The sequence below is a fragment of the Thalia democratica genome, chromosome 4 (assembly GCF_965202585.1).
Source record: "Thalia democratica chromosome 4, ktThaDemo2.hap1.1, whole genome shotgun sequence".
NCBI lineage: Eukaryota > Metazoa > Chordata > Thaliacea > Salpida > Salpidae > Thalia > Thalia democratica.
The window spans coordinates 53,590,523-53,615,366 of record NC_139168.1 but is presented as its reverse complement, the minus strand read 5'-3'; the positions used below and the strand labels follow the sequence as shown (position 1 = coordinate 53,615,366).

The following is a 24,844-nucleotide window of genomic DNA, read 5'->3' as shown; positions in this document are numbered from 1 at the left end:
TTTTTAATTTTCTCTATGTTGTTTTTTTTAAGTTATGCAGCCTGTAATTAAATTTTTTTTAACGAGTTGAAACAAGAAAAGATTATTTAGTAAACATGAATTGCTGACTACAAAAGTTGTCCACCACAACCCTAAAAGTTTCATTAGTTTCAAAACAGTTCATATTTAATCAGGATTGATTACTGATTAAACAAGGCTTTTTAAAATTTAAGTAATTTAATACACTTTACTGGGCTTATAAATAAACAACTGTAACTTAATATCCCAAGCCTTGTAAACTACTTTAAACACAGTCCAAAAGTGCGTGCATAAGAAATACCAGACTAAATTACATATCGAACACAAATTTTTAGGCTCAAAATTATGTACTCAAGAGAAAATCAACTTTTTAAAATCGTGGGGGGCGATAATTTTTCAAATTTCTGAAAAGGGGGCGATGATATAGTAATTGATTTTGGGAAACCCTGATCTAGCATGTTTACTTCAAACGGCTGACAAAGCTTTGCTTGCTAGTATACATACTTAGCAACGTATCCAGAGCCCGCTACAAATTCTTAATGTGCCATCACGGACTCTTATGCGATATCACAGCATTACACTGTGTTGTATGAGAGAAATGTCCTATCATACGAACAAAATGTTTTAGCAGAGAACTATATTGTAATTAATTCTAATAAGTTTGTTTTAAACTAAGTAATAAAATGCAGTTTTATTGTTAAATAAATCATTTTTCAAGTCTTAAGCACAAACTAGCTATAAGTAAATTTAAGCTTGTTTATCATTTCTAATCATTTAATACAGTTTTCAAATATTTTTTTCAGAAAAAGTTACTTAAATAATTTAAAGGCTGTTACTTTCTCAGACCAGGTTTTGATTTAGAAAAAAGTTGTACAATTTTAGATCGTGTTTTACAGCCGTGGTTCAAATACTAATATATATTATTAAAAAACGGATATTTGTTAAAATTATTTCAAAATTTATTTTATAAAAAAACGTAAAACACTATTTTTTAAACTTAGGCACCAGTTTTGCGGCTGACAGAAAATCATGTTAAAACTAAAAAAAAGTTTATAACATAAGATAAAGTTTGTCAATGTAGTACTTAAAAATAAAAAAGCTTACTAAACTTTAACATTTTATAACTAGCATACAAAAACACTATTACAATGCAAATCTAATTGTATTAAATTAAATTTATGTAGTTCAGTTTGTCATAATTTAGTATTTTGTTAGACCTAAACAAAAAATGGATTTAGTATTAGTTGTCTACTGTAATTTAATTTGCTAGAAAATTTAATTTACAAAAGAAACAAAAAAGAAAATAAATATGAATGAAATTATTATCGCACAATTTAGTTTTAGTTAACTGAAATTCTTCTTCACGCTTATACTTCAACCGCCTTTGCAACCTGAAGAAACATAGAATATATTCAGTTGTTAAATAAATTTAAATATTGTTACAACTTTCTTTTTTCCATCAGTTTAAAAAATAAATTTTTAACCTAAAACTTTAATTTTTTGTAATTATAGTAAATTAAAGCTTAATAAATATTATTATTAAAAACTTAATCAAATCCCGCAATCAGACTTATACAGCCTAGATTCTTTAAAATCAGGACTTTCAATAACAAAATTTTGAAACTTCCAAGGGTCGTAACTCTAAAAAACAAATAATAAACTAAATACTTTATGTTTGTTTCTGTGTATGGTCATATTGTTTCTACTGACCTAATTAAACGAAGGATTTAACACTTAAAAATGTTCTACTAGAAACTTAAAAGAAAACCTCGGCAAAACTCTGAAGAGTTAAAGCCTGAACTTTCGTATGGCATAAAATAAGCTCAAGTTTACATAAAGCAGGGTTTCTAAAACTTTTTTTCAAATGGTCCCCTTTAAAGAAACTAAACAGTTATGGCCCCTAGTGTAAGTTTCAAAACTACCATAAAAAACGCCTAAGACCTTGTTTTGCTCTTCATCATAAACTCCAGAATATCTAGTGTAAGTTTCAAATTGTGACCCTCTGAATATCTGTCATGGCTAACTTTTAGAAACCCTGACATAAAAGTTCGATTATAACACTTGGATCATTAGGCCACAAACTTTCAATAAAATTGGAAACTTAACAAACAAAAGTTTTTTGAAAACGGAAAGAAAAATCAGGAGTTTATTATTGTAAATATCTATCATTTTGTCTGACTTAAGAATTTATAGTAAATTAACTAAGTTGAGGGCTAAGACGTATGTCAAGTCTAATATTTTTTAGGGAACGGGTCAGATTTTCACGGCGTCACTTTAGCACGAAGAGTAGCATTTGCACGACTTCAGTTTAGCACGGAGTGTTAATTATGCACAGCGTCACTTTAACACGATGCAACACTTTTTCATATCATCATTTTTGCTCGAAGCGTTTTTTGTTTTAACGGTATTTATTTTAGCACGAAGCTCTATTTTGCATGAACCAATCCTTTTTTAGGATTTTAAATAACACTTTTGTTATTAATAAATATTTAGAGCTTTGTAATGTATAGTTAATGTGTTTAAAAATTAAACTAAAAAATAAAAAGTAAACTTTCTCTAAATTCGAAAGAAAATTGAAGCTGAATTTACAAATCTATTTTAGAACTGTGTTAGTATTTTTAAAATGTACCAGTAAATGTTTTAGACCAGTGGTCGGCACGGTGTACACTGGTGCACACTAGTGTACATGAAATTTCTTTTAGGGTGCACGAGACTTTTGGGGTGCATGAAACTTATTTTGGGGTAAATGATTTTTTTCTTCGAGCAGAAAGTAAATTAAAGTTTATTTTTAATCTTTCTACATTTAAGACATATTCAACCTTGATATCTAATAGACCATTTTGTTGTTAATAAAACGACCATTTTTGTATTCTCCTAGCTCTATTCTGTTACCTTATGTAAAAATTCTTCCACCCTTAACCGCCCAAAGAAAAACCAAAGTGAGCAAATCTCATACATTCTTAAAACAAAATAAAACGGTTAGTATTCTATTAAAGTTTAATTTTATTAGCTCTTATTGTTTAAAAGCGTTTTGCTACATTAAAAACACTATATTAATCAGCTTAATCAACTGATATTTGACAAAAAATTAGTTAGGCCAAAAAAATTCAAATATGTTTTACTTATAAAAAAGTTAAAGTATAGCAAAGGTCAAAAATATCAGAACTGTCACATACTTAGCTCTCTAATAATAATTAAGTCTAGTTTTAGATCATGAAAAACCTAGACCAACTGAGGCTAGTTTTAATAAATTTACAAAAGCTCATCTTGACTGAGACTAGTTATGCATTTATTAAAAATCTTGGGTTTATTTTGATATCTTTTAAAAATTTTCAACTGTTACTTTACTTGAATTTTTTTAATTTGTAATTAATTATTAATATTTAAATAATTCAAGATCTATAAATGTCTAATTTTCATTGTAATTTAAATTAGTTTTTGCTTATACATACCACTCTTTAAGATTAGCTAGTGTACAAAGTCCAGTCTTTAGTCACTCAGGCTTATTTTCTGACTCGAAAGGGGTTAACATGTAATAGTGTCAAACTTACTTATTAAATTTTAAATCCAAAAATCTGGTTGTTGTAAAAATTAGATCATCGATATTAAAGTTTATTAAAGGGTAAACTGGTAAATTTAAAGGTTGTTAGTAAAAAAACGATTAAAAGTGTTTACATATTCTTAAACACTAGCGGTGCTAAAGAATGCAAATTGTGGTGCATAGAATTTTAATTTTGTGATTTAAGGTTCACGGATTCGAAATAGCGTGCCGACCACTGTTTTAGACAACGGTGTAAAAGTAAGTATAGCAAAGTTTAATTAACAAACATATCTAAAAAGTTTGACCAAGTAATAATAATAGCTTTGCTTTTGATTGATGCATTAATAAAAATACATGTAAGTTAAAAGTAATAAAACACTTATTTTGAAGTAAAAACTACATCGTGAGTATATAAAATTGTTAAAAATAGTAAACTTTCGAAATTTAATAGAGTGCACTACTAAACAGGGTGCTTTTCAGGCAAATGTTTTTTATCACTACGAATTATTATTACCAATGTTGAAGGTACTAAGGCTTCTTCTGTAAACAGATGGCATTATCAATTTAAGAGGTTTGTGAGCAGTTAATATTTATATACTTCATAAATTTGTCGATAGTATCTAGTCTATTACATTCCCCCTATTCTAATATAGTGTAAGTTTTGTATGCCTCTGTCATTTAATAATGTTTGACAGGTTAAGACACGAATATAAGCTATATTTTCAATTAGATATTCATGTTCTTTATTACTATGTTATTACTGTGCTTAAGCACGTCTGTTTACTGATTAACTACTTAAGATTTTTACTAAAAATAAAAGTTTAATTCTCAAGGCAATTCAACAGCTTAGAAAACATTATTTCAAAATATTTATCATCGGTCGAAGTTTGCCGATCCCTGTAGTAATACCATAGGGGGTCCAATTTGTTTTTAACAAGTTGTTTTTTTATTTAAGAATTTTATCTTAATTAAGAGAAAGTATTTACCTCTTGATAAATTTCCAAAATTCTGAAAAAGTACAAGGGGTCAAAATTAGTGAGTTCAATAGTTTTCTTTTGGAAGGTGAAAATTAAAAGGGGTCGGCAAACTGTGCCCCAAGAAAGGTAAAATTGAGGCCTTGAAACATGTAAATCTGTCCACTAAACCAGAAATTTCTAAAACTGGATATTTAAAATATACTAGGGTCTTGAATTTTAAAAGTGCGGCCAGCGAGTACGTTTTTATTTTAATTATGATAAATTAAATGTAACACCTGCGGCCCGCAAACAAGCAAATGTGGCCGTGAATAAGAAATCTTAAAACTTACACTAGATAACCTGGGTTTTAAAGTGAAGATATAAATAAGTATTAGGTATATTTCATGGGATTTATGAAGTCTATTATGAAGATACTACAATTACAACTGCGGTCCGAGAATATTTTTAACTTCGAAATTTGACCCGCGACCACCAAATGCCTGCCGACCTCTGCCTTAATATATATGGATCAGTCAGCAGGTTTTTAAATTGATAACTTTATATAACCGTTTTTAAAAAACATTAAGTTACATAAATACAGTAACTTCAATTAATCAAAAACTAATTAACTTATAATTAATTTCTATCAAACTAAATTACATCTCAATATTTGTTCAAAACTTAATATAGAACAAAAAAAGATCAAAACTAAGTCAACCTTAGCAAAGTTTTTAAATAAAAACCAAAGTTTTGAAGTATCAAAAAAATTTGTTTAAAATAAACTATTTCAAAACTTAGTATATATATTGTGATAAATTTTTGTCAAAAGGCACTCAATATTGGTTTAATTAAAATGTTTTGTAACAAAAATTGTTAAAAAATACAACATAAGAAAAATAAAATACTTAATCCGAAGGAAAAATACATTCATTAAAACTCAAAAAACTCAAAAGTAAACAATATCATGAAAAAAAAATCACGATAAATAAAGCTGGACATCAATTACTTTATTTGAAAACATTAAAACTACTCTTTTAATTAAACAAATACAGTGAGTCCAAGTCACTCTAATCTTTAAATAGAGATTTGTTTATTTCAACTTTAAAAAAAATAAACATCTTTCAAAAAATATGGAGCTTAATGAAAGGTTTTTTAGAACTAACTAAAAAAGTCTAAATAAAAATTTTATAACAAAAGTAAATAGACAATTAGTAAGAGTGGTAGTTTTCTAAAACTATTTTTTTTCTTTTTGCTGCTTAAATTTTTTTTTTTAATGTAAAAAATAACGAAAATCAAACTCATTTTTTAGTTATAGTTACATAAAATATAATAGAATAAAAATTATATTTTTCTTATATATTATTAAACTAAAAATAATAACATAACTTTTAAATAACAATAACTCAAAGTTATTAAAATTAAACTAACAAAAGTTTCAAAAAATGCCTTAATTATTCTAAAATGTATGTTTTGTCTGCTTTGTTAGCAAGATTACTCTGTTTAAGTAGCACCCCTGATATAAACAAAGTTTATGTCAAATTAGCAACAACAATTTTCTAAATTCTAAAAAACTAATTACGTTTTTCTTGTTATAGGTAGTTTAAATAAATTAAGCACTTTTCATAATTAGTTGTTGTTATATTGCTACGAACTTGGTTTCTTTTTGGATCCTTTATTTGCCAACATTGTTAACAACTACTATTTTAAACATTTTATAAGTTTTAGCATCATTAAAAATAGTAGCTTAGTTTAATCACTATAAAAAGAAATACATACAGTAACCTGCCAACTAGGTACGCACTTTAAACACAGCAATTTCCTAGGTACCCAACCGGCAGTGCGTACTTAGGAAATTTTCGTGTTTAATTAGCTATATTAATCCTAATACAAACATGTTAAAAGCCAGTAAAGTTTACAAGTAAAAGCAAAACCACCAAAAATAAAAATTTTCATCATAAAAACATAACATATTGAATGAAATAATATTAGATGTATTTAGTACTTATTTAATTTATATATTTACAATAAGTATTTATTTATGCATGTAGTTTATAATCATCCCACAACTTGTCTAATCTATCTTGTATTTCAATGTACAAAGTAGTTATTACGGCAATCATCAACAGAGTTGAGATGTTTCGCGCCATCATTTATAATTAATGAACTTTACCGCAAGATCAACAACAACAACAACAGCATCCGAGTCAACCTACGACCGGTTTCGTCCTAATTGGGACTCATCAGGCAGGCATAGCCGCGTGAAACCGCTGTTGAGCTAACCAAGCATTAATTATTATTGATGGCGCAAAACACCTCAACTCTGTTGATGATGGCCGTAATAACTGCTGGTTAAAACTGATCAAACGAGCACATACTATAATCTCACAATAAGCTGACAATGTCTGAGACGTTGGGCTGTGAATGATTTAGATGTGTCAATTTTTTAAACTTTACCCACAAACGGTCGCTTCAGTATTTTGTACTTAACCCCGCTTGGTTAGATCTCACCAGCGGTTTCACGCGACTATGCCTACCTGATGAGTCATAATTAGGACGAAGCCGGTCATAGGTTGTCTCGGATGCTGTTGTTGTTGATCTTGGGGTAAAGTTCATTAATTATCATGTACACAGTACACATAATCATGTAATGATTAATTTGAAATAAATAAATATTTATGAAATTATTGATCATGCTTTTTTAAATTGTGTTTATTCTAAAACACTAGCTTAAATATCTAAAATAAAAAAAAAGCAACAAAATGTCTGCTAAACCCGAACGTCAAGTTATATTAACAGAAATGTTTTCAAAATCATTTAGTTCTAAATCAATTGCAATTTTTGTTTTCATTATTAACACCATTTATACGTTTTATACATTTATGTTTTAATCATAGGGTAAATAAGTGTCAATTGCAATGTTCTTTAATTTAGTTAATATCGCCTTTTTTATACGCTTTTTACTTTTATGATACAATAATTGGGTATGTAAACGTTAATTTTACTGTTCGTTATTTTCATTTATCTGAATTTTTTATAACTTGTTGAGTATTTTTATTCAAATGTTATAATCATGGGGTATGCAAATTAATATTGCACTATTCGTTATTTTCCTTAAATAAATAAACTCAGGGTTGCCACTCTTTGAGCCAAAAAATCTTCCCTGAGTGACCAAAAATTTCCCTGAGTAACCTTAAATTTCCCTGAGTTTCCCTGAGTATTTTTCAAATCTTAAAAAAAAAAATTTCTCTTCTAACACAAATTATTAATACCTCATTCTCATGTTTCTTCTTTAATAATAAAAGGAAGGTTGTATGTGTATGCTTCTGCATTAAATTTATGAAAAAAACTGTTTTCAAAAACTCAATCTTAAAAGGTTTAAACCAATTAAAAATTAAAAACTAAATTTTTGCACAACTTTGTGTAAACTTGTTAGTTAACTTTCTACAAAGTGATCTTTGATCATTCTTCGGGACCTTATTGTCATCTCTCCCATATTAGTTGATATTACTTCCTTATTTAAGCTAAAGCCCGGTTCAACACTTGCCTGGCCATTGTGAAGCACAAAAACAGCCTCAAGGATTCTTGTTAAATCTTTATACTTGCTTGGGATATCAAGTGTGTCAAAATAAAAGGTGTCTAAACTGTGACTTTTTTCAAGAAAATTTTCAAAAAGTATTTGAGTGTTAGAAGAACTTAACAAATCAATGTATTGATTAATGCTGTCATCACCCTCTTTTGCTTTTAGTATCTTCATGCTGACAAGTTGTTGGACCAACCTTGTAAAGTTTCTGACACAACGGTCTTTACCCATTCCAATTAGACATGCCGGATTTAAAACAGCAGCCCTTCTTAAAAAGTTCAAACCAAGAGTCATTCTTGTTTTAATTTTTTTTTATTATAGCAAATTTAAAAAGTTTACATTCATTGTGAAATGACTTGAACAAAATGTTAGAAACTTTACCTTGATTTAGCAAATCTTGAATTAAAGTAGAAGCAGCACATCCTAACTCTACATCTTTTTTGTGAAAACTTTTATTTTGAAAATACTCATTATTTAGTTCAAGTAGCTTTTTTCCATTTGGATGGGCTTCCATGAAAGAAGTAGTAAAAACAATATTCATTAACTTGTATACTAACTTCTGTATATCATCATACATGAAAGGAATGCTTGGGCTGTTTTCCTGATACCTTGTTAAATATGGAACCAAAATTGAGGCAACAAAGCTAAAAAAATTCAATTTCACAACTATTAATACATCATCCTTTATAGCATTGCTTATAGTTATAAAATCTTGACCTGGTGGCTGTTTGTAACCAGGCAGTTTTTTCCAGTACTGTACCATTTTAACAACATTATGCCAAATAAAAATGGTTCTGTCAGCTACCTGCTTTGACTCTAACCATCTTGTGGCGCAAAATGATAAAGGACTAATAGTACAACATAGTGTTTTTTAAACTACATAAGTAACTAAAATTAAAAAGTTTATTAGAACTTTTCAATGAATAGTCAACAACTTTCATTTCTCTAAACTGTTTGATTTTACTTAAGTAAGTATAAATTTAAAACTTAAAAAAACTACAATGTTAATACTAAGAATATTGAAGAACTAGCCGCAAGGCTAAAAAAATTCTAAATAACCACTTAAATAATAAAAATTACTACTTTTGAACAAAATATTGAAACTGGATGAACTAAACCTCATTCTAGATCTAGAAAAAAATTTCCCTGAGATTTTCAAAAACTTCCCTGAAATTTAGAGAAAAAATCAAAACTTCCCTGAGTTTCCCTGAGTTAAAAGAAAAATGCCAAAATTCCCTGAGTTTCCCTGAGATTCCCTGAGATTTTCTACAGTTTGAAAATTCCCTGAGATTCCCTGAGTTCCCTGAGTGTGTGGCAACCCTGTAAACTGTAACATGGTTATTTTAAATATTGGATTTTATATACAATTAAAAATTTCATAAGTTATTTTCTGGTTCCTCTAGTTTGAAACTATTTCAATTTAATAAAGTTCAACTTATTTTTTAATATAATGCTTTTGTATTGATATTGCAAGGTTTTTTTTTTAATTCTAATACAAAAAAAAGTATTTTGAACACAGCGTTTTTAGGCAAAAAAGTGCGTAACATACCGGCAGTTTGTACCTAGCAATTGCGTACCTAATTCGCAGAACTTATAGTTTTTGTATTTCATATAGTTATGTTTTAGTTTCGACAAAATTGAATTAGTTTTTGTTATGATTAAATGTTTTAAGCGTTTATTTGAACTAGCTGTCTTCGTAGAACTGAAGACTAAGTACCCAGGTACAAAATAAAATAAAAGTTATTGTAAGGCAAAATAGACATGTTTACAAAACAAATTAATATATAATAAGTAATTATATTTATTGATAAAACTAATAATTCTAAATGGAAAAAAGGCATATTTATGGATGTCATAATTCAAAATATATTCATTTCATCACAAGCTAATCTAAAATACGTCTTAAAACAATTTTTAATTACTTTATAGCTGAATCGTAAGAACAAAAACACATATCATTATAAGGACTTTTTTTAATGCTAAGAAAACAAAACAAGCGATTTTAGCTCTTAACCTATCAATAGATGAGTTGAAATAACTAACCACCAAAAATATTTGAAGTTATCAATCCTCGTGCAAATTGTCTTCAACGACGACCTCTTCGTTCTCTTGTTGCCACTGGAAACCACCTGGTTGCTCGTCGTCTGGTGCAACTTCAAAACTTGAGTTATCTTCTCGGGGATCAAAAATTAGCTTGCTGTTAAAACAAAAAACGACTACACGATTTATAACTTAATCTTTTATTCGTTTAGTAGTACCATATAAATGGCGTGATAAATTTTTTGACCGGACTCTGCTTAATAACAACTAAGCTAAATGAGAAAATAATTTTACAACATATAAAATCTGTGCACTTTTAGGTTTTAGATTTTTATTAAGCTTCTATTCATAAACTAAAACAAAATTTTATTCGAAGATTATTAATACAAAAATACAAAGTTATTACGCTCATTTAAGTCTTTAATTAATGAAGTTTATCTAATCTTAAATAATGAACGATAAGTAAAAACAATAATACTTTACATTAAGCAAACTAGTTCTACAACCCCTTGAATCATTTAAGAAACAAAATTTAAAGGGGATTCACAATGTGTCAAATCGTATAAAGTAGAATTAGACTCTGTTATGATTAAATAACATGTTATCATAGCAAAATTTAAAAAATTTAAAGCAAATATTTTAAGTGAAAAAATATATTTTGTTATTTTTGATTTGTACCACACTAATTTGTAAATTTGACACTAAATAGTATTTATGTTTTCTTATGATTGTTCTGTGTTATTAGTTGTTTTAAACTTATTAAGTGCATGTTGTATTTGCTTTGTTGATTAAAAACTTAACCACAGCTATTGCTAGAATTTTATATATATTTTAGCAGTTAATAACTAATAATTAATTGTGATAATAGTTATGAAATGAGTGACTTAGATAGTAGCTTGAAATTACCTTCCATAAAAGGTTAAAATATGAAAAAAAAAAGATTAAGGGCATAGGGGGGGTAAACATCCTTTTTTGGTTTTTGATCTTATTTTATATAGTTTTTACTAAGCTACAAAATGCTTTTTACAGATTTAAAAAATTCAAAATATTTATTTAGATATAGCCGGTCAAAGTCGGAGGCAACAATAGGTTCCTTAAGGGAGGCGCAAACTTAAACGGCAAAAATAGACTATTTCACTAAAAATCTATCTTCTCCTACATTTATTGAGATAACTACCTCAAACTTTCAGGACATGTTCCTTGATATATTTAGAAAATTCTGTTCCGACAGAATTTTTTAAATACTGCAAGGAACATTTCCTGAAAATTTGAGGTAGTTATCTCAAAAAACGTAGGAGGAGATAGATTTTTAGTGATTTCTAGTTATTTGCCGTTTTAGTTTGGGCCTCCTATAAGGAACCTGTTGTTGCCTCCGACTTTGACCGGCTATATCTCAAAAATTATTTTGAATTTTTTAAAGCTGTAAAAAGCATCTTGTAGCTTAGTAAAAACTGTATAAAATGAGATCAAAAACCAAAAAAGGGTGTTTACCCCCCCATGCCCTTAAGAACCGCTGACCTAGATACTCTTTAAAGCTCTTTGTCATTAATAGACTTTTTCCATAGTTTCTTCCAAAGTTATGCCATTGAACGGCATACTATTTTACTCAACGAAGAAATTAGAATTGACTAGTCCAACAGAAAAATGTAATGTAAATTTATTTTGTTTGTCAAGGTTGGATAACGAGATGCTGCGTTTGCAGCTGAATTAGTTTTATTAGGCATGTAATGTAATTAAAAGAGTCATGTGTGTTCTGGATTTCGTTTAAGGCGCTAACTATCTTTAATTTTTATAACCACAAGAACCTTTCAGCCTTAAAGAAATACTTTGTTTGCTCTAAGGACCAAGCAATTGCATCAACTCCCCTTGTATTTCATTAGATATTTTCTGCTTCATTCGGAAACCTTGAACCTGCTAGTGTCATTTTCATTGGTAAAGCAGTCTGATTACTGGCTAACAAAATTGCAGTATTTTTTAAAATAAAATAGCCCAGACCTTACTTTAACCGATCTTGTCTGAGACAAGTTAGTTTGCAAAATATAAAAAACTAGACACCAATTCTTATTGCGTCAATTATTATCTCTTTTAATTTATCAAATACTTGGTTAAATTTATCTGTCAACATAAACTTACATATTGAATTAAAAAAATAACAAATATGTGCCATGAATTTCTGTGGTTTGTTAGAGCAAACCTGCTTGATACATTTGTAGCAGATTGTGGGGTTGGAAAATTTCGAATGGAGTACAAGTGTTTAGACGAAGTTTCTATGCATCAGGGTTGCCACTCGTTTTATCAAATTTTTTTCAAGGTTTTCCAAATTTCTTCCAGGTTTTTAAAAGTACACAATTTTGGGTATATTTTTAATTTAAAGTTAGGTTTAAGGTAAGAGACTGTGTTAAATAGTATAAAAACATTGAAATACTGTAAAGCTACTTTAAATAAATTTTCAATAAAAAATATTTTTGATGATGACAAATTTTTTTAATATATGATAGATTTTTAGAGTCAAATCAAAATTTTACTACTGAACATGTGAAAATTGTTAAAATTAAAGGTTTTCCAGGTTGTTTTTTGCCTAAATTTTCAAATTCCAGGTTTCCAGGTTAAGTGGCAACCCTGTATGCATCCATTATAAATCCGACAAAAATCCGCTGGTTTAAGACAAGTTTGTATTTCTTTGAATTCAAGATTACACCTACTCACAGACTTTTGACTAGAAATATAGTGTTTTCAACCAGTGATATTCTAATTATAAATTAAACACCTAAATTGACAAATAACAGGATTTTCCAAGTTTTAAGTTTATATTGCAATCCAATATAATATTTTTGATATTACTATTTTTAAATTCTTAAACGAAGAAATACGTAACTCTACCCCTTTCTTTTTTTTGCATTAACAAAGTTCTTTAATTAGATAAACTTGAAAAAGTTAGACATTTTTTAACACAGATTAAATTCTAGAATTATTAAATATAATTTTATCATGGCTAAATTTGAAAAACTTTAAGTAAAAATCTTAAATAACAAGATCTGGAAGTGAACACATAAAAAGAAGTTAAAACTTTCTAGAAGTCATTATTAAGTCCATACTGGCCAATCGAGAATGCTCAGCGTCTTTCTTACACCGTTTGCTACATATTCAAACCTCACTAGCTTATTTGGTCATTATGCAAGTGACACATAATTTTTTTTGTACCACCGAAATATAAACATGCTTTTCTTCTACTTGATTCGTAGTGGCAACGTTGGAATGGTCACAACACAGTCCAGGGAATCACGAAATTCATTATTGGAAAGATTTCTATAGCTTAAATGGTACGCCTACTGTTAATCAATGATCATTGTACCTGTTTCTACTATATTTATTGGGATTTAAGACTTGGGATTTATATTTATTGGGATTTACAATAATAAACATTTTTACATCTTCAAAGTTGATAACAATGTCTGCTGCTCCTGCTATAATATCTTGGACTGGAGTGTTATGTCCCTTATGAAGACGAGTAGTAATTTCTGTAGGGAGGTTATACTGCAGTAGGGTGCTTATAAACACAACCTTTGAGTTTTTAGCTTTTTTTTTTACATTTGGCAAATATCACAAAAACACCATGTGCAAAATTCAAGATGATTTGAAGAAACTTTCACTTTGGCACCATTCAAATTTCTGAAAACCACCCCAATGCAAACTGCACGGAGACCTTAGAGTTATTGCTGGATTTTTTTTTACATGTGGCAATTATCACAAAAACACACTGTTCACAATCTAAGACGATTTAAAAAAGGTTTATAGAGGAACTGCTTGATTAAAGCGTCACTTTCGCACGGCGTTATATTTTCACGGATATACTTATGAACTGCCAAAATTTTAAACAATCAGTCAATTTTGAACTCAGCTTCACTTTTGCACGTTGCTAATTTTTATTTTCTCAAATAAATTTTAAATAATTTTTTTTGTCAACTTAAATAATACTTGCTTTTAAACGCAAGTTGTTTTGAATGAATAAAATGTGGTAGTTTTTTAATGATAATTTAATGTTAAGATTTAATTTCCAGTTTTACGTAGAAGAATATAATAATTTCATTTGTAATAACAATACACTAAAAAGGTAGCAAATACAACCCTTCAAATAACAAAAAAATTTCTTTCAAAAATAGCTCTGGCAGAATATTTCAACATATAATTTCTATAAAAACAAATGATCATTTATTTTAAACAACCTTATATTCCCTAAACAATTTAGTTTTCTCTCCAACTAAACATTCTGTTTTCAATTACTAGATTGCTAACACTCTTGGTTGGTGTATTTTTTAAGCAATATGTCTACTAATCTATCTATACAGAGTAAAAGCTTTTGACTCCGTCTCTCCATTTCAAAAAAGAAATATTGCGATACAAAATTTATAGCAGTCTGGTTAGTTAGTTTAAAGAGCTTCTAAATGATATAGCTTCAGAAGTTGATGTTAGCAGCAACATTAGCCTCTTCGCAGATGAAAAAAAAAAGTTTTACCAATCGAAAACAACTTTACAATATTCCTTAGATGTAATTTACGATTAGCTTAAGGAAATCAAATTAACCTAAAACCTTAGTAAATGTCAAGGTCTAAATATAAAAAACACTACTATCTTTACTTTTGTTTCTGATATAAACAATATCAACTTATCTTCAACTAAAGTGTTTAAAGATCTTTGATTTTTATTGCCAATAATTTTAACTGGAATCACCATATTAATTACGTTTACCAAATTGCACCAACTAAATCTTTTCAAGAATAAAAAAGCTTTCAGTCTCCGGGTATAAACAGCCTTAAATAAGTTTTTTCTCATTCAAACTCGTCCTAAGTTAAAATATAAAACACCAATATGTTCTACATTATAACAAGTAGTAGCTTCTACTTGTTTCAAAAGCTAGAACGAGAAAAAACTTCAAATACTTTAGCACTCAGAAGAAAAAAAAACAAATCTCAGAAGAAATTAAGTAAGGTAGGAAGGGTAGTATAACAAGTAGTAGTTTACTACTTGTTTCTAAAAGTACAGTGAAGGAGTCAAAGATAAGTTAAGTGGAAATTACATCAAAGGAGTCAATAAGTTTTAAGTGGAAAATTACAGAAAGACTTTTGCGCGTGACGTAGTAAGTAGAGAAGAGAGTAGAAAAAATAAATAAGTTTTTCTTAGTGTGTTAAAAGGATGTTTGGGTTGTTGTGCGGGTTGTTGTTGACGGATCGGGCAAAGGGAATAGAAGTGCTGCAAAGGATAGTAGAATCGCTCGAGTTTTGTAAATCGTAACCAGCGTACAGTCACTAAGCTTAAGAAAACCTCGAGTCAGTTGTGGTAGAACTTCATCACGTTACTTTATCACATTGTCGTGTTTTGTTTTTAAATGTATATAAAATCACCATTCACTTAAAGTTGTTTTCTAAACACTAGATTATTAGTAAGCTCAATACATTAAAGTTATCGATCGTTCCTTTAGAACGTTTTTATAATATTATTTATATATATAATTCAACTAAGATTTCATGTTGTCCAAACGCTTATCGATGGACGACATAAAACGCATGACGCGGTCACAAACTAAGGCGAAAAGCCAGAATAAGCAATTACCTAACTTAACTACGACCGAGCCATCGGTCAGTGGTTATAACATAATTATTAACAAAAGATATTAACCATATAGAATCTGTTCAAAGAAAATATACCATATTAGTCTTCAACCGCTGCAATATTTAAATAATGAGGCTTGGCAGAATTCTTTTTTTATCGGTCAGTTGAAATATGGAACAAGCTTCCAAATGAATTAGTTTCTTGCAAAAATTTTAAAGATTTTTTATTAAAGTTTAAAAAGTTTTATCTGAACTATAATTGCATAATTTATAAGTAATTTTTATCAACTGTTGATTTAATTTTAAGATTTAGCTTAGTTTATAGTTTAACTTTATTAGCAGCACCTTAACTCTATTAATGATGAATCATTTTTAATGTATTTAATGATTATTCATCTGCCCAGTCTATTGTTAAGGGCATAGGGGGGTCCACCTTGATTTTTACAAGTTGATCTTATTTAATAGAGTTTTATCTGAGCTATCAGACATTTTTAACCGCTTGAAAAAACTAAAAGTATTTTCTTAAATATGAGCGGTCAAAGTCGGTGACCTCAATAGGTTCCTAATGGAAGGCGCAAACTAAAAACGCAAAAAATGACCATTTCACTAAAAATCTATCTCCTTCTTCATTTTTTAAGCAATCTTCTTCAAATTTTTTATATAAGTGTATTATTAAATTTTAAAAATATTGAATGCATGAATTTTTTTTATTTTGAATAACAAAAATTTTATTTAAAAAAACCACCTATTTTTTTGTTTTTTTTATCAAAAAATTTTATTTTTTGATATTTCTAAAATTCCAACATTTAAAGTCTTTTAAACTATAAAATAAACGTTTTCTGAAAATTTGAGGTCTCTATCTCAAAAAATGAAGGAGAAGACAGGTTTTTAATGATTGTTAAAATTTCCGAGAAAATTGACCTCGAAAAACTTGTGGTCCATACGTTAGTATCGGAAACTTTTTATAAAAATTGCAATATCTCAAAAGTTAATAAGTAGTTTTTAATTCTATAAATACTGGCTTGTAGTTTGTACTTTAAGCTTTCTCATAAGATCCAATGTTATTTTTAGTAAAAAAAAAAGTCAATTTACTTACACTAAAAGAATTTTTTTATCCTAGTTTCTAAATAAATTAATTTTTTTGTCCCTGGTATGAATCTTGTTTTTTTTAGAAATGTTATTATTTATTAAAAAACTACAACGTTAATTCTAAGAATATTGAAAAACTAGCTGCAAGGCTTAAAAATTTTTAAAAAGCACTTAAAAATAAATAAAATTAACTATTTTGAACAAAATTTTGAAACTGGATTAACTATATCTCATTAGTTATCTAGATAAAAAAATTTTCCCTAAAACATTTTTTTTAATCTTAAAATTTTCCTGAAATCTTTAGAAAAAATCAAAACTGCCCTGAGTTTCCCTGAGTTGAAAAAAGAATCATAACTCCCTGAGTTTCCCTGAGATTTTTTATAACTTGAAAATTCCCTGAGTGTGTGGCAACCTTGAAAAGAGTCGCCGTGCCAAAATGTCTCTTCGTGCTAAAGTGATGACCGTGCAAAAGTGACGCCGTGCAAAAGTTTTCCCTCGTGCAAACGTGACACTTACCCATTTAATTGCGTAACTAAACCAATTTATATATAAATGGTAATGTTTTTTATAACAGTTCGAAGAAAACAAGAATTGGTAAACAAATATTTAACTTTTAACCGAAACTAGTAATAGCTATTAATTAGTTTACTTATACTTATAGTTTAAATTATAAAACACACACACATAATATACTTTTACTTATTTTCTATTTTTGGAGTACTTACTTTTTCAGAACTTCATGGAACTGTGTTATAAGTTTAAAATAGAAAAACTTACGTCAGTTCTACAAGTCAAATACTTTGCAAGTGGCTATTATAACTGTTTTATAAATAAAAACTATCTTATAATCAAAAATTTAATCGATGAAACAAACTATTTTCTATTTTTAAAGTTGCCAACTTTGCAATATTTTATGGAGGGATTTTGAAATAAGATTTTATAAAACTAACAGAAAATATGGAGTTTTGAGAATTCTAAAACCACTTGGTTGATCAGGAAAAACATCTTCTAGAAAGTAGTATACATGACCACAGCCTATGCCTATAAATGAAATCGAATTTTGAATTTATGAATTAAGTTGTTTTAAAAAAGAAAAAAACTAATTATAAAATGTTTTATAATACCTTAAACTTAAGCTATAAATCAAAACTACAAACACAATTCTGTTGCATTTGTTTTAATAAGCTTTAAAAGATGCCAAAAATTTTTTAATACTTTTTAGTTATAAATTTTTGAATTAAAGAGAATTTTTGATCAACTATTTAAGCATCTAGTATCGTTTTACCTACCTACAGCATCAACAAGTATTGGATTACCAAGCACAAGTGAAAAACCAATTAAAACCCAAGGAAGGTAAGGTGCCTGTGTAGTAATATATGTAATAGTTTTTTTCCAATAAAATAGTTCAAATAAACAAGTAAATATTATTATTGAGCAAATCGATTTTTTTTAAATCAAATACTTTGAAAATCTATTTAGAATAGTGAAACTTACTCTAAACACCATTACTCCGAAGAAGCTGAGTCTGACATTAGGATTTCTTCTCGACCAAATATAAACCAGCATAAGTGTGAAAGCTTGGCCGAGAAATACCATATTTGCAAACAAACCGACAAACTAGATAATTCATACAATGAGTAAGGACACTTAGCTTATTATATTAACTTTTAAGTATAAGAAAGAAAAAAACAGATATAACTGTTAAAATCAACTGTACATCTCTGGTATCTCAAGTAAAACCAAAACACATTTGTGTGTTTGTATATCTTAATTAAACATTTGAATTTACCAACAGCTTTAGTAGAAAGTTATACCAAGTGTAAAATTACAAAATTTTGTTACAATGAAATTACTTTAAAAAACATTGAATACAAAAAAAACTTACAGACATAAGAAGACTTCCAAAAAGAAACATAAAAATAAAATCAGAAGTTCTTCCTCTAAAAGATCCTTCTTCTAACATGCGTGAATATCTATACCTGTTGTATGAACCATTTACTAAATACAATAAAGAAAAACATATAAATTTTCAAGGCTTGAAATAACTACCAAAACATTTTACAAAATTACTAATCGAAATCAATTATACAAGTGTAACATTAATTTTTAAAAATAATTAAATTATTTTAGAGCGTAGCTAATTTCAAAAAATAAGTTACAATCTGACTTAGAGGATTTATATAAGGTTGTGCAAACTCAGTATAAATTAAGATGTAAATACAAAAAACAACAAAATCACAATGTTAACATTTACTTCAACTTTTTATCTTAGTTTTAATTTCGTTTTAATACAGTAGTATCTGTTTTATTAATATGCTTATATAAAATTAAAAGTAGTGTATGTTTTATGAAATATATACTTTGCTCTATTTTTTTAAAGTATAGAGCATTATAAGTATATACCAACTTTGTAATAAATTTATCATATTTAATTTGATATAAAGATAATTAAAAGTGTGTAAGTTATAAATGTTATACATTATTTTTTAATCTTAAAAGTAGAAGTTAATAAAAGTAACTAAAAATATTGATTCTAGAATTTAAAAAATTAAGAAGTAAAAACCTTTTTAAGATGATAAACGGTATAAAAAAATCAATTGAAAATGTAGTTTATTCAAAATAAGATTTGACAGCTTCTATTTATGAGTTTAAAATATTATACAAAGTTGATTTAAGTACTCAAGTTATTTGTTACTAAACAATATTTTTATATTATAAGTATAAAAACTCACTCACAAGAAAATTAAGTTAAAGAGAAAACTAAATCCTACAGTTCCAAAATACAAAAAGTTAGTTACAAGTCTCCAAAGCTGAAATTTGTTGAATATAAGATCAGGATTAAAGTATAACTGATATGGAGTAAGGATATCCAGTTGCTACAAAAAAAAAACATTAACAGAAAGCATTTCTTAAACATAAAAATAGCCTGAATAACTAAAAACTTGCCTGGATTTATCTGTTAATATAATTTAAAAAAAAAAGTTTTAAATTGTTATTGGCAAAAACCTGAAAAATACATAAAATTTACCTTTAATACTATAATATGAAAAAAATAACATTTTTTAGATATAATAAATTCTAAGTTAAATTTTTATTTTCTAACTCTAACTTATAAAACTACACTGACCTTTAAAAGATTATTATGAGTTTTAAAAAGAGATTAAATCAGTTATTGACTTTTTTAATCACCTTGTACGATTTTATTTCGAAAAAATGAAATGACTACTGCACTGATAATTGTTTTAAATACAGTATTCTCACTATGGTAATGTCATTTTGATAGTTTTTTTTTTAACTTTTTGAAAACAGTAAAAATGAATGTATACAAACAGTCAGAGATAATGTAAGAAATCATAAGACTTACAATACTAAATAAACAAAGTACTATGTGAACTAAATAAAATTATGTTTAAGTAAACTTCTAAAAAATACTTTGTTGACATAGTTCAAGTTTGTTTAAGTAAATTGAAAACGTTTTTATTTCTATTAGTTAACAGAGATGATAATCTGTATATTTCAATAACAAGCTGGATTAATAACTTTCAGTAAATAGTTGAAAATATTTTTCTAGCATTCAGGAGTAGGTTTAAAACTCGGAGTTTTTTAGCTAATCAAAACAAAGATATTTTCATTTTTCAGACTTAATTTTTACTGTTTTAAGTTTGTTACTATCACTCTATTGTTAAATCAACCAAGGCAACTTATACTACAAGTTATTGCACTAAAAATTATATTATATAACAAATTAGATTTAATTATTTGTCACATATTTAGTTATTAATCTAAAAAAGGAAAAAAAAACCTTAACTGCATATTAAGGGCACCATGATTTTTACAAGTTGATCTTATTTTAGAGTTTTATCTGAGCTATCAGACATTTTTAACCACTTGAAAAAATTCAAAGTAATTTTTGAGATATGAGCGATCGAAGTCGGTGACCTCAATAGGTTTCTAATGGAAAGCACAAACTAAAAACGAAAAAAAGGCCATCTCACTAAAATCTATCTCCTCGTTCATTTTTAAAGCAATCTTCTTCAAATTTTCACAGAAAGTCTATTATTAAAATTTTAAAAAAATGAATGCAGAACTTTTTTTAATAAATCACATTTTTTTATCTGTTTAAATTGCAACATTCAAAGTCCTTAAAGCTATAAATTAAAGGTATCCTGAAATTTTGAGGTCTCTTGCTCAAAAAATGAAAGAGAAGATAGACTTTTAGTATTTTTTAAATTTCGGAGAAAATTGACCCTGAAAAATTTGCGGTCCATACATTTGTAAAAATATCACAAAAGTTATTTAAGATTTTTTTATTCTATAAAAACTGGCTTGTAGTTTGTACTTAAAGCTTTAAAACAAGATCCAATGTTATTTTTAGTAAAAAAATGTTGGAGCTCCCTATGCCTTTAAGTAGTAGAATTAAATAGTTAAATTTATAGTTTTATACCATTTTTTTAAAATGCTTTAATTAATGTTGTAAACTTGACTGTCTGCAATAGTACTTTATTTCTATTTAATAAAAGATTTAAGAGCTTATTTTATTTTTTATATAAATTTTATGATTTTTCTTGTATTTTTATAAACCTATGTTTTAAAAAGTTTGCTTAAAGCTTGCTTTATTTTTTATTGCTTTTGTGAGGGGTAGGTATTAAATCAATTTATACGTTAAAAATTGATTTTATTTTGTATTTATTACAAAATAAATATATATAAAACGCATAAACGGATCAACCTTCTATTTCATATGATGATTTATATTGATTATTAAGTATTTTTTATAGACGCCATAATATATCAAAAGCAGTTGAAATATTATAATTTCATAACAACATGAAATATGCAAATTTTGTCTGTAAAATGGTACTTTTTTCTAATATCAAATGCAAATTCTTCTGCTGTTTTTATTTTTAGTTCCTTTTATTTTGAACGTCAAATGTATGGAGTCAGTGAACAAAAAAGATGTTTTCAGAATAAAACAATAAATCATAATAGAGCTTTACACTGAAGGAACCTCTACGGATATATTCAAAACAAAAGTTATTTGCTTGTGATCATTGTGTAAGCCTGAAACAATCAGCTCTTTACAAGACCTTTTCAAAGCATTTCAAAAGCTGTATGAAGATCTCAGCATTGGAATAATGAACGATTTGGATGACACTGTGGTACATTACCCACATATTAAGGTGTAAAGCAAACTTCTGAGTTGTATTGTAAAACTCTTAACAAGATGTGTCTCCATGCCGCCCAAGTTTTTCATTGTCAAACAGGTAGAGATTTTGGATTCATAAAGTTTTGTTTGTCAAATCCACCACGTGCTACTAAGCTTAACTTATAATTTAATGTAAAATGGCAGGGCTTAAAACCAATATTCTAGAATCTGAAAGTTATTTTGCTGGATTTGGAAAGCAAGCAGCAGTGGTATAGTTTAGGAATCAACGCTTCACAGCAAAAGGAAAAAAAAATGAATGTAAATTACTTACATCTGATTCTTTTCAAACTAAACATGAAAACTTTTTTTATAAAGTTGTAAAATTTCTGAATGAGATGGAGCAAAGGTGGGTAGCAGAACAAAAAAATTAAAGCTCAAACAGATAAAAGAAAAAAAAAGAAGAAAAGGGATCAGTACGTGCAGAAACATCTCAAACTGTTTAAAAGTCGGGATAGGCCTGTAGTGAGCATGGAAGAGCAGTGTACTATTTTTTAATCTCATCTTTATCAAAATGAAGGTAATGGTCGTAATGAGTTAATTTACTTTAGAGAGTCACACTAATCTGAAGTGTTATACAATCCAGAACTATTTGAAGTAAATGGTAATTACTACAAGAAAATATTTTTAAACTTATGTGCTCTTGTTGCAGAAGATGATAAGTGCTCTCTGTGTTCTTTACCAACAAACACCGATGCATGATCAATTGTAGGGGATTCTTCCCCCAATATTTAAAAAAAATGAAGATAATGTGACAGGGCATTATTGTGTCACATTAATTAGTGAAGGTAAAAATGATGATGGGACTTACAAGATGGACAACTTCATGATAGTTCAAGATGAAAATAATTCGAAGTGGAAACACTCACCTAAACGTGATTTGCTGAACTTGCACATAGATTTTATTCTAGATTGTAAAATTAATGGAGAATAGAATGATTCTTATAAAAGATCTATAACTTTTTCACTGAAATCATATCCAAATAGATTTTTAGTAGAAATGATGTCGTTAACATAAAGTTAAAGGACATTATTTTTGTATCTTTATGGGTATTATGTTTACCTAATTATTTCAAACAGATAGTCCATTAAATTTTATCAATCATGTGACTGTTAGATTTTATACTATCATTTTTAAAAGTGTAAGTCGTTTTGCAGTAATCTTAAGTGTTAATACTAAATGATACAGTACAATGTTCATTTTATTTTGCAATGTTCTTTATTTTGCAATTATTAACTTAATGTTTAATGCCATACAACATTATCTTGCCTAAAGTAAATTTAACTTTTGAATATTTTGTTTATTTGTTATAATGCAAATTGAATACTCATTTAAGGTTTTTTTTAAACACTTATAGCTAAATGAATTATGACATCAAATATCCTGCTAATAAACATACCACATCTCCTAAATTCTAAACGTAAGTGAGTATACCTACAAAGTTTTATTATGGAATAATTTTTTTTAATTAGATTAAACAACAAGCTATGCTTTTTAATTTTCCAATATTTTACAGACAAAATTTGCATATTTTGTATTATTATGACGTCAAAATACATTAAAAGCAGTTAAAATGTCTTTAAATATATGTCTTTAGGTATAAGCTTTCATTAAAGATATAAATTAAAAGTCTAGGACAAAAAAAGTGATTTTATTACTATTTAAGTCAAAAAATATATTATTTTTAAGCAGCATTTTTTTTTTGCTCAACTCTTCTTAATGAAGCCAAAACACAATAAAATCATATGTCGAAATGTGAATTTTACAACATGACCAAAAAATGTGCTGCAGTTGCTACCCCTACTAAAATTAATTAAGGCTAAAAATTAAAAACTACAATAGGTTCTAAATCAGTCATGTAAAATAAAAATAAATAAACTTTTTATACAACTCTTATTTGTGGTATTTACTTAAAGAAGGATAAATTTTATATAAATAAAGGCTTTAAAAACTGATGGAAAATATTATTTTTCTCTTAAAACATTCAAAAACTTTATAGAACTTTTCAGAAAGAAACAACTAAATTATACTAAATCCTAATTAAAACTTAATTTAAATTAGTGCTTCATGGTGAATGTTACTTAAAAAAAAAAACTCACCACTGTTAAGGTTGTAAGGACACAAGCACTCACATATGATCTTGTTACCAATGGGATTTGCATAAATTCCTGCTGTAATGCCATTTCTGATCATTAGAATTTAAAATCTGATCAACAAAATATTATTAACTATTACTTTAAAGTATCTAATGAATACAATTGTAAGAAAAAAGGTAAAACATAACAAATTTACATAATAAAACATTTGCACAGTACTTTTTTTATTTAACTGACATATGTTTCTTTGAGTAAAACAAGTTAAGGCATAAGGGAGGTATGAACTTTTATTTGGTCGAAAATAAGATGTGGACTTATATTTTAGAAAAAGTCGTATTCTTTCAGATGCTGTTTTCGGATAAAAAAATTCTCATGTACTTTTTTGTTTATAAGCGGTTGTATGAAGGAGTTTTAAAGACATATGTTTAGAAGAAATCAAAACAGACAGTATCATAAAAATACATAAAAAAACATTGAACATAGAATAAATATATACTAGAATTCAAAACTTATCTGAAATTTAAAAACTGTCATAAACTAGCTAACATGATGTCATAGTCACCAATTATTAATTTCCTCTAAATTTCTATATTAACAAAAAAAAAATGTCTAAAATAAACTTCTACGCTTTATATTCTAAAAAAATGTATTAAACTGAAAGTTAAAAAAAAAATCCTACGTTTTTTTTAACAAAATTATAATGCAACAACTCAA

General features: G+C 27.4%; 1 protein-coding gene across 1 annotated transcript; it reads right to left on the bottom strand.

Annotated features, from left to right (window-relative positions):
• Positions 1-694: 694 nt before the first annotated feature.
• Positions 695-24,271, bottom strand: LOC145835262 (derlin-2-like). Its single transcript, XM_082942833.1, has 8 exons — positions 24,134-24,271; positions 19,567-19,706; positions 18,716-18,809; positions 18,325-18,447; positions 18,120-18,192; positions 17,781-17,871; positions 10,139-10,292; positions 695-1,409 (listed from the first exon to the last, which is right to left on the bottom strand). Exons 1-7 carry the CDS (start codon positions 24,215-24,217, stop codon positions 10,160-10,162), a joined length of 738 nt encoding a protein of 245 aa, XP_082798959.1. The 5' UTR covers positions 24,218-24,271; the 3' UTR covers positions 695-1,409; positions 10,139-10,159.
• Positions 24,272-24,844: the final 573 nt, after the last annotated feature.

Excerpts from the sequence above, each read along its gene's own strand:
- LOC145835262 (XM_082942833.1), bottom strand. The coding sequence starts at position 24,217 with ATGGCATTACAGCAGGAATTTATGCAAATCCCATTGGTAACAAGATCA. Across the intron at positions 18,193-18,324 it reads TCGGAGTAATGGTGTTTAGA|GCACCTTACCTTCCTTGGGT; the intron begins GTAAGTTTCACT and ends ATTACTACACAG. Across the intron at positions 17,872-18,119 it reads AATACTTGTTGATGCTGTAG|GCATAGGCTGTGGTCATGTA; the intron begins GTAGGTAAAACG and ends TTTCATTTATAG.